The following is a 13,362-nucleotide window of genomic DNA, read 5'->3' on the forward strand; positions in this document are numbered from 1 at the left end:
TGCTCTGCCAGTCTGTGAAAAGGTCAGCACTGAAAACCATCAAGTAGCAGCTCCTTGCTGAATCTCCATAAGGTTGTGCAAAAAGCAGACTTTGGTGAATGAAGTTTGACTGGTAGGGAAGTTAAATGTTTTGATGAAAGAAATGTACTCATCATTGATTCAGGTGCTGAAGTTTTTCATTTTTCCCCAGGTGAAATGAACATAAACAGTTTAGACTTTGTAGATCTTGTGAAAAACTCTCTCTCTTTGCATTTTTTTAGCAAATCAAACTGCTTTCACATAAACTTATGTAATTGCTATTATTTGGTTTATTACAGAATCACAGAATCAGAGAACATTATGAATTCAAAGGGACCTATAAGGATCATCAAAGTCCAGCTCCTGCCTCTGTGCAGGACTCCCCAAAGGTCACATCTTGGGCCTGAGAGCATTGTCCAAATGCTTCCCTTCCCTTTCCTTTTTATTTTAACCAATGAATATAATTTCTCCCTTTCTTACTTTCTTCCTTAGTGCTAAAAAGTACACAATGTCCTTTTAATATTTAATTAATGAGATCACTTTACAGGTTTTAGTTTAAAGGTAACCATAGCACAAATGCATCCATTATTAACTGCAGAACGGCAGTGGCTTCTTGGGAACCCTCTTTAGTTTAATATGAGAACCCCTGTCAGCAGAAAGCAGTGCTGATATTGTTGTTAAGTGTGACAAACTGGCGAATGCAATGGGCACCACTCTGGAACAATGCAAGCTGCTGATTTCCATGGAAGAGGCGATGTTCAAAGGCGAGGGCAAGGCGGATGGCGAGCGGCTTCTGAGGAAGGTTCGGTTCCGCGTGGCGTCCTCGCACAGCGGGCGGGTGCTGAAGGAGGTGTACGCCGACGGCGAGGCCACCGACTCGCTGGACTCCGAGTATGCCAGCAGCTCCGAGACCGACCAGACCAGCCGGCTGAGCGAGGTGGACGGGCAGCAGAACGGGCACACGGGGTCGGAGTGCGATGAGAATGATAATGAGCAGGATGACTTGCTCATTTTGGTCAGAGCCACTAAAGAGAAGGGGTTTGGTACAAAGCGAGTCAACATCCTCAGCAAAAACGGCACAGTCAGGGGAGTCAAGCATAAAGTCAGCGCAGGTCAAGTCCTTTTTGACAATTTGGCACAAGTATTTCAGGTAGGTGGTGCAGATCTGCTGGCTGTAAGCTGTTTCTCTGTCCCTTTTAACTCCACACGTTATTCTTCCCTTTGTTCAGACTGCTGTCATTTAGGATTTCTCAATATTCTGTCTCATTCCCATTGCTGTCTACTTGCACAAGAGGGGCTCATTGGTCCTTCTAGTATAAAACAGCTCCACACTCCATATTGACTGTGAACTTTGCTTTTCAAAATTGACCTAATATTTGCTGAGTATAAATATGTATGTTGTGCTTCCCATGTCTGGATGAGGAAAGAAATGTGCCAGATGATTTAACTGGGGCTTTGCTGGAGATCTGTACAGGTCTCCCGTACAGGGACGTGTCATGTTTCCTCTCCTATTATATTAATTCTAATGAGGTTACGATGTTATCTGCTGTCCCCTACATGTAAATATGTATACTTGCAAATTCCATTCTGTTTAATCTGCAGAGCAGATCAAAGTAGGTGCAGGGTGGCAGCAATGACGGTTTTCCCACATGAAAATTTCAGGGGAATGAAATCTTAGTCAGAGGTCTCTTTTATTAATGTCTGTTTTCTATCTATTTTGTAGAAGGAGCAGAATATCTGTACTTGAAACAGTATATGCCACACTAATGCCTTAGTCAGAGAAACACAGGTTTTCAGAAAAATCAAGATAAAAGTTCTAAAATATTTATCTCATATATATAATTTATCTGTATATGCTATTCAAGCATTTCAATCATTAATATTCACACAGACAGCAACAAATGTGCAACCAGACTCTTTCTGAAGTTCTTAAAATCCAGAATGATGCTTTTCAATTAAATTATCCTGTGATGGTTTCAGGGCATTACTTTAAAACTTTTTATGCAGTTTTAAATCATGGGGAATTTGATTTTAATAATGATTCTTTTTGCATTTTGAAATTACTTTGAAATGAGGTAATTTCATATTACATTAATAAATGGCTATAGATTAACATTCTCTTGTTCTGGATAGGAATTTATCCTCTGTATTGTAGCTAAATGAACAGTCTTTTTGTCGATATGAATGTTCCTGTAGAAGCTGATGCTTCAGAGAAGAATTTCCTCTTCATTTTCATTCTTTACATCACATCACATAGCACTCAAGTAGTTTGCTTTCTTTCAAGCTACTCGTAGAAGAGTTTGTCTTTAATTCCTTATTCTGATAAAATTTGTAATAAACTCACTTTTTAAAAGTAGATTTAAATTAGTAAGTATTAACTGAGGCATGTTTGGGTTCTTCTCCAACTTCAATTCCATTGTTCCATGCTATTTCACTACACAGAGTACACAATTTCACCCCACTAGCCTCATTCCCTTCTAAAAGCTCTCTTCTACTACATCAGTAGCACTAAGCTAAGAAATTTGAATCAGCTAAATAAACAGACCCATTTGAAGACATATGCACCTTAATTAGTGTCCCTGCCTTATTGCTTTTTCTTTCCCCAGTTTTAGGTTGGAAGTTCTTCATGAAAGGCCCAGTGACTGAGATCAATGTACTTTGATAGCAAGGCTTCTTGTATTCCTAGCAGAGTTAATGGTAGGACCAGTGTTATTTCCATGAGGTGTTTGGCCAGAAGAAAGTATTTTCTTGAAAGGAGGTATATCCATCTTATATATAACTTCAGAAAAGTAGATGTGTCCAAGTCTGCCACAGAATTCCTTAATTAAAACCTGTAAAATAATGACTTGGTTTAAAAGGTGGTAAGGATTTTTTAATTGACAATATTTTACTGTGGAAGAAAGGGGAAAAAATAAATTATCAGATGAAAAGAGTTTTTCGTATGGCATGTAATTCCAATGAACTCTGCTACAGGCATTGCAAAGTCCAAAAGAAAAGGCAGGTTTTCAAAGTGGATGAGGAATATACATGTGGAACCGAGAAGCTTCTTCCTAGGCATGTCTATATGAGTGATGTCCAGAAAAAACTGTATATACTCTGATTAAGACATACATTCAACAATACAGAGAATAGAATGATTTGAGGTTTCTACACAAATTCAGATTTCCCCAGAGATAGAGCCCTAAGTCTAGTGAAAAAGAATGATAGTTTGCATATCTTTTATGTCATGCTCTGAGCCAATTTTGTATGCCACATGCTGAGCACAGAGGAGAGCAAAACACAAAGGTTAGCTTTGAGATGGATTTGAAACTGCTGGATCCTAATGAGAAGTATGATTGAAATCCATCCAATTACAAATGAAATAATGGCCTTTAGAATGAGATTAGAGGATGATTTCTAATTTTCTGTAAGCATGTTCCAGACAATTAATTGAGCTGTAATACCAGTTAGAGAACAGTAAGAGTTCTTTTGAAGGCTAAGTAAGATAGAAAGATGTCTTTGTTAGCAGGTACAACACAAAATCTCTCGATCTGGGCATTTTCCTAAGTTACCTTCTTGATTATATGAAGTCATCTCCAGTTACATGTTTCTCTTAGATAAGCAGCAGTAAATGTTTAACAGTTAAGAGTGCTCCTCCCTGAGGAGAATCCATCTCTGCCCTTGAATGATTCAACAGGAGGAACTCGTAGGACATGAATACATTGTACATTTCTCAACGTTAGTGTCAAGTCAGTATTTTTAATCTCAGAGTATGCACATGAACTCTTGCCAATCCTGTATTCTAAGCACTGATATATTCTTATATGCGAATGTTTCTTTTTTAGTATTTACTATATCACTGTCTAACTAAAATGTGCATGTAAGAAGCCAAATATTGAGTGTGTGTGAGTGTTCTGTGACCCTGAAACTAGGGCGTGGCTTTTTTCTGCAATATCAGCATTCTGATTCTTCAGATTATCTGCAAATTCCTTTAATATACAGTTTCCCCAAATCCCTTAGAGGCTCCCTTTGGTAGAGGAGAGATCCTTTAAAGCAAATCACTTCGTTCAGATGTTCTAGGGATAAGCAGGGATTCATTATGTTGTGCAGTCAAGACCTTTGATTTTCTCTGTTCAAATACCTGTGCTAAAAGCATTTGTGTATTTTAATGTTCTATGGAAATATTTGGATTTGTGAATATTTTTTTCACACTTTCTTACTACAGCCTTTCTACAGAATTGGTTCAGACACTTTCTTCCCACAACAAACTTATCTGAAAAAAATCACACCTTCTGGAGCTTTTTTCAATTTTGAGAGAGTGATGTAAGGCAGGAAGCATTTTTAGATGAAAAAGTCTTTTTGGTTGTTGTTGCTATATGATTCAAGCCTGGTCTGAGAATGTGTATCTAGTTGTGTATCCCCTGCTGCATCTTCCCACAGTCATGCACTCAGCACTTCCCTCACCCATTCAATCTGTGACCTCTCGTTTCCGCTGTTCCCTGGGAAGCTGAGTCCTTCACATTACTCTGTCTGAGGACTGTGTCCCCAGATGAGAGCTGCTCCAGTGCTGTGACAGTGAAAGGTCTCCCTCTAGGTCACCCTTGCACACCAGGTCATCCCCTGTTCAAGCTGCTGCCAGGTGAGTGGGGGCCAACACAGCCATGGGGAAGGACTGTGGGACGGAGCAGGACACATCCAGGGGTTTCCTCAACTTCAAGGCAGAACATTCTGGGGAAGAAAGGTGGCGAAGAGACCAGCTCTATTGATGCTTCAGGACAGCATGGTTTCCATGGCAACATCTCCAGCCTTTTCCTCCTTGGGGTGGATGCCACAAACAGGCTGTTGACATGGCAACCACATTCTGTCAGGGTGAGGGAGTGGTGGGTGGGGTGGTGATGGGTGTTGACATAACAACCACTCTGGGTCAGGAAGGTGGGAGGGAGGTCACTGGTGGTCATCTGTGGCAGACAGGGACAGTCACATGTGTCACCCAGCCTCCACCAGCACCTAACCTGGACCTGGGGATAGCCTTCCACAGTGCTGGAAATGCAGGCGGCAGACAGCTGGGAACGGTTTATTTGTGAGAAACACACACTACTGAAAATCCTGAAAAGCAGGAGGGAGCTGGAGCTCCCACTCTCCCTGTTCATGCACTTCTCCTGCTGAGACTCTAAAGCTGACAGCATTGGCAGCTGTGAAGCTGGGGACATGACTTGCCAATTGTGTCAGAAGCATAAGCCCCTTCTCTACATATCTGAAGTAATTGTGGTTTGATTTCAGTATACTACCAAAAATTCCATATTCTAATATTACAATATTGTTTAAATGCAAATGGATATTAATATTTCCTGTAACTTTCTGTAAAAAGCAGTAGAGGAATGGTTATTTTTTCCTTAAAATAAATATAATTATCTTCACAATCAATTTTTATGACTAAGCCATTCCTATGGCTATGGCTGAGTCACACAGAGCAAAAATCCTTGGGTTGTCTCATATATTACTAGGTAGTGCTATGATCATTTTATGCCAAACTGGGTTTCCATCTCAATGTGCAATGTAATGAAGCTCAGCCAAAGGTTTTACACAGGTCTCTCCTCATTTTCCATGTTTCAGCATGGGTATTTTTCCTCCATTTCCAGACCAACACACTCCACTGGCCTTCCAGCCTCCTCTGAAAGGTCAGGTTCTGCTAAATTAGCCACAGAACTCATTCTCAGGCAGGGCTTCCTGACGTCTCTTGCAAAAGGGCAGGTCTGGTTAACAAACCTGATGAATGCCTTGGTGAGCATTGTGTCAGAGAGGATACAGGTGAGGAGTCAGACATAACACACACAGTCTTTACAAAATTCCCAAGCACAGTTCCTCAGGTAGAGCTCACATGTAAGGTTGTCACATGCAAGTCACTATTCAGCCTGATGAAGAATGAGCTTATTAATGTTAAGAGAGAAAGGTGGGAAAGAATAAAGAATCATGTGGAAGTTTGTTAAGAGGAGAGCTTTTGGGGTGGTTAAGAGCACTTTCATCTTTCTTTACTTGTAGGTGACCTGGAAAAGTGAATATACAGCAGGACATGCAGAGCTTACAAACTGATAGGGCTAGCTAATACCACAAACAAAATAAAGTGAAGTACAGCAGAAAAACCAACCATCTTCCAAAGAAGTCAGAGGCTGCAAAGTGATGTTGAAGAAAGTTTCTTGTGTAGCAGTACAAGCAGAGGTTTTTAGGGTGGGTGGCATGTTGTATACCACTGCAGCCTCTGGAGCATATATCACTACAATCCCCAACTTCTCTTGATAAAGCGAAGTCTCTTTCTTGCTGAACAGCTGATGATCAGTGCTGACACTCCAGAAATCCCTGGACTATTTGAATTCAGAACCTCTTCTAGGACTGGACAAAGATTGTAAAAACTGTCCAGATCTTTGCCTTCGTATTCTCCTCCACCACACTGTTCTGACTCCCAAATGGACATAGCTTACAAAAGAAAACAATGGATTGCTTGTGAAGAACATTTGATATAGTCATGTCCCTTATATGGATAGAGATGAATACCAGTGAGATGCAGTATCTGAGTTACAAACTTCCAGTGTATTTTCCTAGTGTCATTAAGTCTGGAAAACTAATTATTGAACAGTGTTGCACTGAAATCCACTGGAGAACAGGAAAAAATGTAATAACATGGAGGATCAAGTGATTATGAAAAGCATGTTTTTGCTTTTTACAGAAAATTCAGAGTTGAATGGAAAACTAGATCACTAGTGGAATGGGCATAGAGTTGCTTCACCTCTTGCTTTGTAGCCTCAGAAGGGCTTTGATCTGTGACCACACTGCATTGGACAATGACTCTGCTGATGTTGTTAATAATGTTCTAGTGGTTTCCAGAGTGGATGTCTGAACAGACACACTGAATTAAAAAGGGAGATGGTCAGGTCTCTGAGCTTTTAACTGGAACCTGGATTTGGTCAGTACTTAAGATATTGGTTTTATTGTTCACATGTTGAAGAAATCAGTTGTAAAGCACTAAGGTCAGACAGGTCTATTACTAGACTATTCAGGACATTTTAGGATTTTCTCCTGTTGGACTTGAAATACATATTTGACATATACTTGATAGGATGAGTAAATCGATTTTTAACTATCTAAACCTCTGAAAGTGATATAAAAGTTTTGAATTAGAAAAGACTTGTCAGTCTCATTTTCAGAAAGTGTAGATATGGGATATCTTAACTTCTCAATACATTCAACATTGGGTGGCTTACCAAAAAAACTGTGGTTATATATATCACTTCTAAGGACTGAATCAATAATTAAATAAAAAAAAAATTATAGGCTTTACTGCTGGCAATCTGACCAGCATGTACTGGACATCTGTCTAATGCTCCAGTGCACTGCATGGCCTCAAAATTATTCTTGCCCTGATTAGTCTTGATCCTTGTAAAGGATCCATAAATGAGGTCAGCGTTCTTGGGATGCTGGCCTTGTCCCTTGCATGGGAAAGAGCATAGCAAAGAAGGAGTGGTGCTACTGCAGTAAATATGTAAGTGTAGAACATGTAGTACTAGAATGAATCAAGACTTCAGGTATAGATCCAAAAAACTCAGCCCTCTGAGGAAGGACTTAGACATCAAGCTCAAAAACTAAGATTATCGAAATCTCATTTGGTGCCACCTAGCCTCAAAGGCACCAAGAGTCAGCCTCCCTCCCTCCCTCCCTCCCTCCCTCCCTTCCCTCCTTCCTTCCCTCCTTCTCTTAAGCACAATAGTGATCACAGTGTTCCAGAATGGAGATATCCTAGAAAAACTTGTAGCCTGTGACTTGCTTGTAAGGAAAGAGATAGAGAGGAGATAAAGGATAGAATTGGTATTCAAGACATGAGAGATTGCAAATAATCATGTTGTGCTGCCTTGTTTCATCCTCTCTCTTTAAATCTGAAAATTCTTTTTGAAAGAATGAATGCAACTGCCAAATGGAAGAAAAGGCTTCCTGCTTGTACTAAGTGGGATTCCTAAGTCATATTTGCCTCAGGAAATTTTCTGAGCTGAAAATAGTCGTAAAATGAAACAGTATTAGTAGGAAATGCCATATATGCTTTCCAGACTTCTACTTTTAATTATCAGTCTGGTAGATGACCTGGAATATCAGACGAGCACTGGGTCTGATCCTATGTACTGCTCTGGGACTCTTGCATAATGTCCCTTTGTGGGACTGCTCAATAAGGTTCTCAGCCTTTGAATTAACTTGGAAAATGCTTCATCTTGCTTCGAACTAACTTGAAAAAGGGTCATGTTATACAAGCAGCCTATCAAAAATATCTTAGGATTCTAGCACCGAATTTTTTTCTACTTATTCTAAGAGTAGATTTTTTTTCCTGAATTGGCCTCTTACAACAGAGATTAAAAAGATTAACTGATTAGTCTTAATCATTAATTAGTAGCAATAATTCTTGTCTTTTGCTATCTGTGAAGCTCAACTTTGTAACTCAGCAGGAAAATAAGGAGAAAATGTGTTTTGAGGTATTCTTATAACTAAGACTGTTAAGAAAATTTGGGGCTATTCGCTTTTCTTTGACATGGTACAACAGGCTGCCTGCTAATTCATTTACCCTGAACCTTTGCATGCCTTCAACACACCAAATATTTCAGAGTTCTCACACTTGAGTGTCTCAGGTTAAGTTAATCTTTTACTTATAACTTTACAAACATGGAAGCAAATATTTGGCTACATTGGGCCAATTTGTCACCAAAGTGCACCGCTGTGCAATTGCAAAAATATGGTAATAATGAAAATAAAAACCAATAATGAAGATAAAATCCCTTTATTAAAACTTAAAAAATTCTAACAAGTTAAGAGCATTAAAATCCCATTATTTAGTTTACACATCTCAAAACTATTTCAGTTCTGAACTAGGATTTGCAAATACACTAAGCTAGTAAATATAAATGTATATGTGCCACAGGTATTTTGTTGCTAGACTGCTCCAGTCTGTCTACAACTTGCTGTGATATTTATCTACTCGGGTTGGATATTTATCTACAGTTTATTACACACTGCACCAAAACAAGGTACATGATTAACAGCTTGACAGAAAGAAATGGTCAAAAGGACAATTTTTTTTCTTGGCTGGAACTTTACCCTGTAACTGTAATGTTTTGTGGCATCATAATTTTGCAGCTGAAATATAATAAAACATTCTTTAGAATGAAATTTGCAACCAGAGGGAAAAAGGTATGGCTTTCATGCATGAAAATCTTTCTAATTGCTGCAACATCCATTGCAAGGTAGTACAAAACATGTAAATTAAACCTCAATGAATTTTTCCAAAGCTTGTAAGAGGAATAATAGATCACACAGCATCCCCAGCCTGTTGATTTTGAAAAGAAGGTGTAAAGTTGCATCTCCCCATCCAAACAGGCAATCTTGTGGTTTTGCTTGATGCAGTGGTTATATTGTGGAGAAGCTGCCACAGCCCGACTCTTTATAGCCTCCATCAGAGAAAGCAACAGAAATGGTCACAGATGAGCAGCTGGAGTCACTGAGGTAGAGACTCATTTCACGCATGGAAAGAAAGAAGACAGAAAAACCATCATTCATTGCTAGTACAGATTGTGGAAAGCATTTTAACAACCTTAGTACCATTTTGCTTTGGAACTTTATCTAGGGACATCATCCATCAATGTCAGACGAGCATGTCTTCTGTACTGCAGTAAAACCACAAGGACTCATTCTTCCTCCATTTCTCAAAAAGAAATATAAAAAGTCTTTCTGGCCAATATTTGCACACATTTATAACACCATGCAGTGTTACGAACGGCACTGAGAAATCAGCCAATGCTGGTACAAAGGCAAAGAACAGTTTCTTTGGAACTACTGATTGCTAATTATCTAACAAGCTTTAAAACTATTAGGAATTGTAAGGAGACATGCATTGTTATTTAAGAAAATTTCTCCTTGAAAATTCTGTAACACAGAAGGAGCTTAGTCTCTAAAGAACTAACAGCTTTTTAAAGAAAATGCAATATTTTCCTGCCCAGCTGCTCATGTCTTGCTATTTGTTTACTACATCCAAATGCAAAGCACTCTCCCTCCTAGCCCTGCAGGCAACTCTGAAACATTGTTGTTCAAGTGGAGAATGTCCTAAGAGGCAGACTGATAGACACAGTGAAAAATGAGAGCATTATTTTTTTTAAGCATTATTGCTTAAATTCTTTAAGCATTTTTGATTCTTTCCACCTGTCACATTATACCTTGAGAACTTTTCTTTCCAGGTCTTGGCTGATGAGGTCTCTGGTGAGACCCCACCTGCAGTGCTGTATCCAGGAGGGAAATGGACCTGTTGGAGCAAGTCCAGAGGAGGGCAACCAAGTTGATCAGACTCTCTTATGAGGAAAGGTTGAGAGAATTGAGTTTGTTCAGCCCAGAAAAGAGATGGCTTTGGAGTAATGTAATTGTGGACTTCCTGTACCTGAAAGGAGCTTAGAGAAAAGATGGGGAAGACTCTACAAGAGCATGTAGTGAGAGACAAGGGGGAATGGAATTCTTCAAATTCAAAGACAGTAGGTTTAGATTAGACATTAGGAAAAGATTCTTTCTGTAGGGGTAGTGAGGCATTAGAACATCTTGCCCAGGGGAGCTGTGGATGCCTGTTCCCCAGAAGTGTTCAGGGCCGGATTGGATGAGTTTCTGAGTTACCTGGTCTAGTTGAAAGCTTCCTGCCAATGTACTCTATGATTCTATGATGCTTTCAATCAGATTCACTCACATGCAGTGGGTAAATCTGGTTGTTCTTTCAAATCCCACAATGATTCACATGTATAACCTACTCAGACCCTTCAAGTTCAAACTGTCATAAGGATTTAAAAAGCTCCATTTCTAAAGGACTTGTTCAGGAAATAGATTATTTTAATCTAAATCTGGAAGATATTGCCATGGCAGCTGTTGTTGTATCTACTGGGTGGTCAAGCCTTTTGCAAACCTGTCTGCTTGGTGGGTGATATTATTTTGCATCCTCATGTGGAAGATTGTGGGGTAGAAGGACACTTTCACTGGCCATTATTTACCCCTGAATGCAGATAATTAATACTATAGGATGTTTTTCTTTTTGGCTGCTCCTGACTGGGAGCAGACTTGAATCATGCAGTTCCTTCAGTCAGGTGGTTTCATTATCAGCTACTCCAGCAGTTCATGGGAAGACACAATAAATAAGGGCAAGAGGTCTCAAAACAGGAGAGTGGTCTAGTGAAATTTCTGACCTGTTTTTTTGTGCAGTCCCAATTGTCATTTTGGAAGAAGGTTATTCAGCTGGCAGAAATGCAATCAAATATGAAGTTTCACGTTTGAAGACATGATATGAAATTAGAATAAATGTTATTGATTTTTCTTGCTGCACAGTATTAAATGATTATCTATGCAAAGAAGTCATTGTAATGTCATTCCAAAAGAAAGGCAGACAGATGATTCAATAATCTCAGCTTCTTTGTAGTCTTATTCCTGGAACACAGCACATTTAACTCTATGACACGATATAGATTCTAGCCCCACTGTAAGAACATTATTATATGAAAAGTATTATTATATTAATATTTTATTTAAAAAATAAACACCTCTGAGCAAAATCCTGAATCAGACTAGAACATAAAGCTGCTTATACTAGCCTTGGTAAAACATTCGTCCAGCTGCAGATGTTATAAATACAGAATAACTAACTTGGTAGTTCTTTTGCCCAACAGGTTTAGGAGCTGGCATAAAGCATACAACCTGCTACATTCTGATTTTCAGACATTATACCTATACCATTAAAAACCAAAAGAAAACAAAAGCTTACACCTTAGAGTCTTTCCAGCAATGACGTCTATAATTCTGCTTCATGAAGTTGTCTTGTATTTTGCTTATAAAGAGCTGGTGGATGAGTCATCTGTCCCCTTTCACACATCAGACCAGCAGCCACAGTACAGGCTATTCTAGGGCAGAGCTGGTTTATGTATGCTGTCGAGGAGTTGTATCTGCATAAAAATCTTGAGCTCTCTGCCTTTTTTGAAAATCTATTGCTTAAAAAAGGAAATGAAGCACTTAAAGTGTGCAATGTAGACAGATCTTTAATTTTAAAAATGGATATTGAGTATATAAGTAATAATTAACCACTCAGGGTTTGAAGATGAAGGTACCAAATTTCTAGGTATTATTAAGTAATGAGATAGCTGAGAGCATAGTTCCAATTAGGTTAAGTAATATAGTGGGGAAACAAGGTCGTTCATCACTCAATGCTAGTGCAGGACAAAGGAGTGCTACAACTACAATACACCCCTTTGCAGCACTTCCATGTGTTGAGTGATAGGGCTCTCTGAGAGCTAAGGATTGAATCAGCACTTTGGTGCACTAATCACACCATAACTTTGATCTCTGCCTCCTTCAAAGACCTGTGCAGAATTCATTACCAGTTGCAGAGGGCTTTGTGACCCCAGGTGAGACAATGCTCCGTGTCCACCTGAGGAATGGTTCTCCTTTTCCTTAACTTTAGTGTAGCGCAAATGACAGCTCCAACCTTTACACAATACCCTGTTTTTATCTCCACCCACATGGGTAACATTTTCAGCTAGATTTCAAGTTGTATAAAGTGTCAGGAAAGAAAAACTACATAATATGTCAGGTGTTTGGAACTGAAAACCGAGAGGGAGCAGTGGTTTCTCTGATTTGATCACCATTCCCTGGGAGTTTCAGGATTTTAGTGCATCTCATTTCAGCTTCTGTTTATAGGAATACAGTAAAAGGTATAATAACTTTTGACAGAAAGCTTGTTGTCGGCTGACATGAAAACTCCAGGGTGTATCCCAAATCAAAACCAGGATTTGTTTAACCCTTTCCACTTGTTTTATTCCTTAGGAAGTAAATTGTGACAAATTATAGCAATTTTTGAATTTTCTCTGCTGATGATTGCAGTTGAGAATAACACTTTATTTCATTTATGCTATTACCTTCTTCAGTTGTTTTTGAGTGAACAGTTCTGTTATATATGACAGATTGACTCTAGGTTGTAATTAATCAATGAAAGTCTGAAACATTTTTCAATTAAACTGCAATATATTTTTGGCTGAGCTAAGTGTGACTGTTAGGGATTTCCTGAATACCAGTTTTTACTTGCCGATTCTCTCTAGCACTAGGAAAATCACCAGTTGCAACACTGCTGCAAATATAAAGAAGTAATGGACTATTGTGTTGTTTCCTAAGATAGTCTGGTATACTGAAAGTAAGAATTGGGAAAACAGGCCGACTTACCACACAAAGCATAGCCAACCAAAAAAGGCAGAGCCATAAGCAGGATCTCACCAGCTAACTGTTTTATTCTCCACTCAGAAATATAATGAATGGCATTGG

The 13,362-nt window shown here is 39.1% G+C and overlaps 1 protein-coding gene across 1 annotated transcript in view; it reads left to right on the plus strand.

The window, feature by feature from the left end:
* Nucleotides 1-721: 721 nt before the first annotated feature.
* Nucleotides 722-13,362, plus strand: part of GRXCR1 (glutaredoxin and cysteine rich domain containing 1) — a 37,712-nt gene continuing 25,071 nt past the window's right edge. The window contains exon 1 of the mRNA XM_030947481.1: nt 722-1,168. Within this exon, the coding sequence (XP_030803341.1) occupies nt 722-1,168 (447 nt within the window). The remainder of the gene's footprint in view (nt 1,169-13,362) is intronic.

Source organism: Camarhynchus parvulus, chromosome 4, assembly GCF_901933205.1.
Source record: "Camarhynchus parvulus chromosome 4, STF_HiC, whole genome shotgun sequence".
NCBI lineage: Eukaryota > Metazoa > Chordata > Aves > Passeriformes > Thraupidae > Camarhynchus > Camarhynchus parvulus.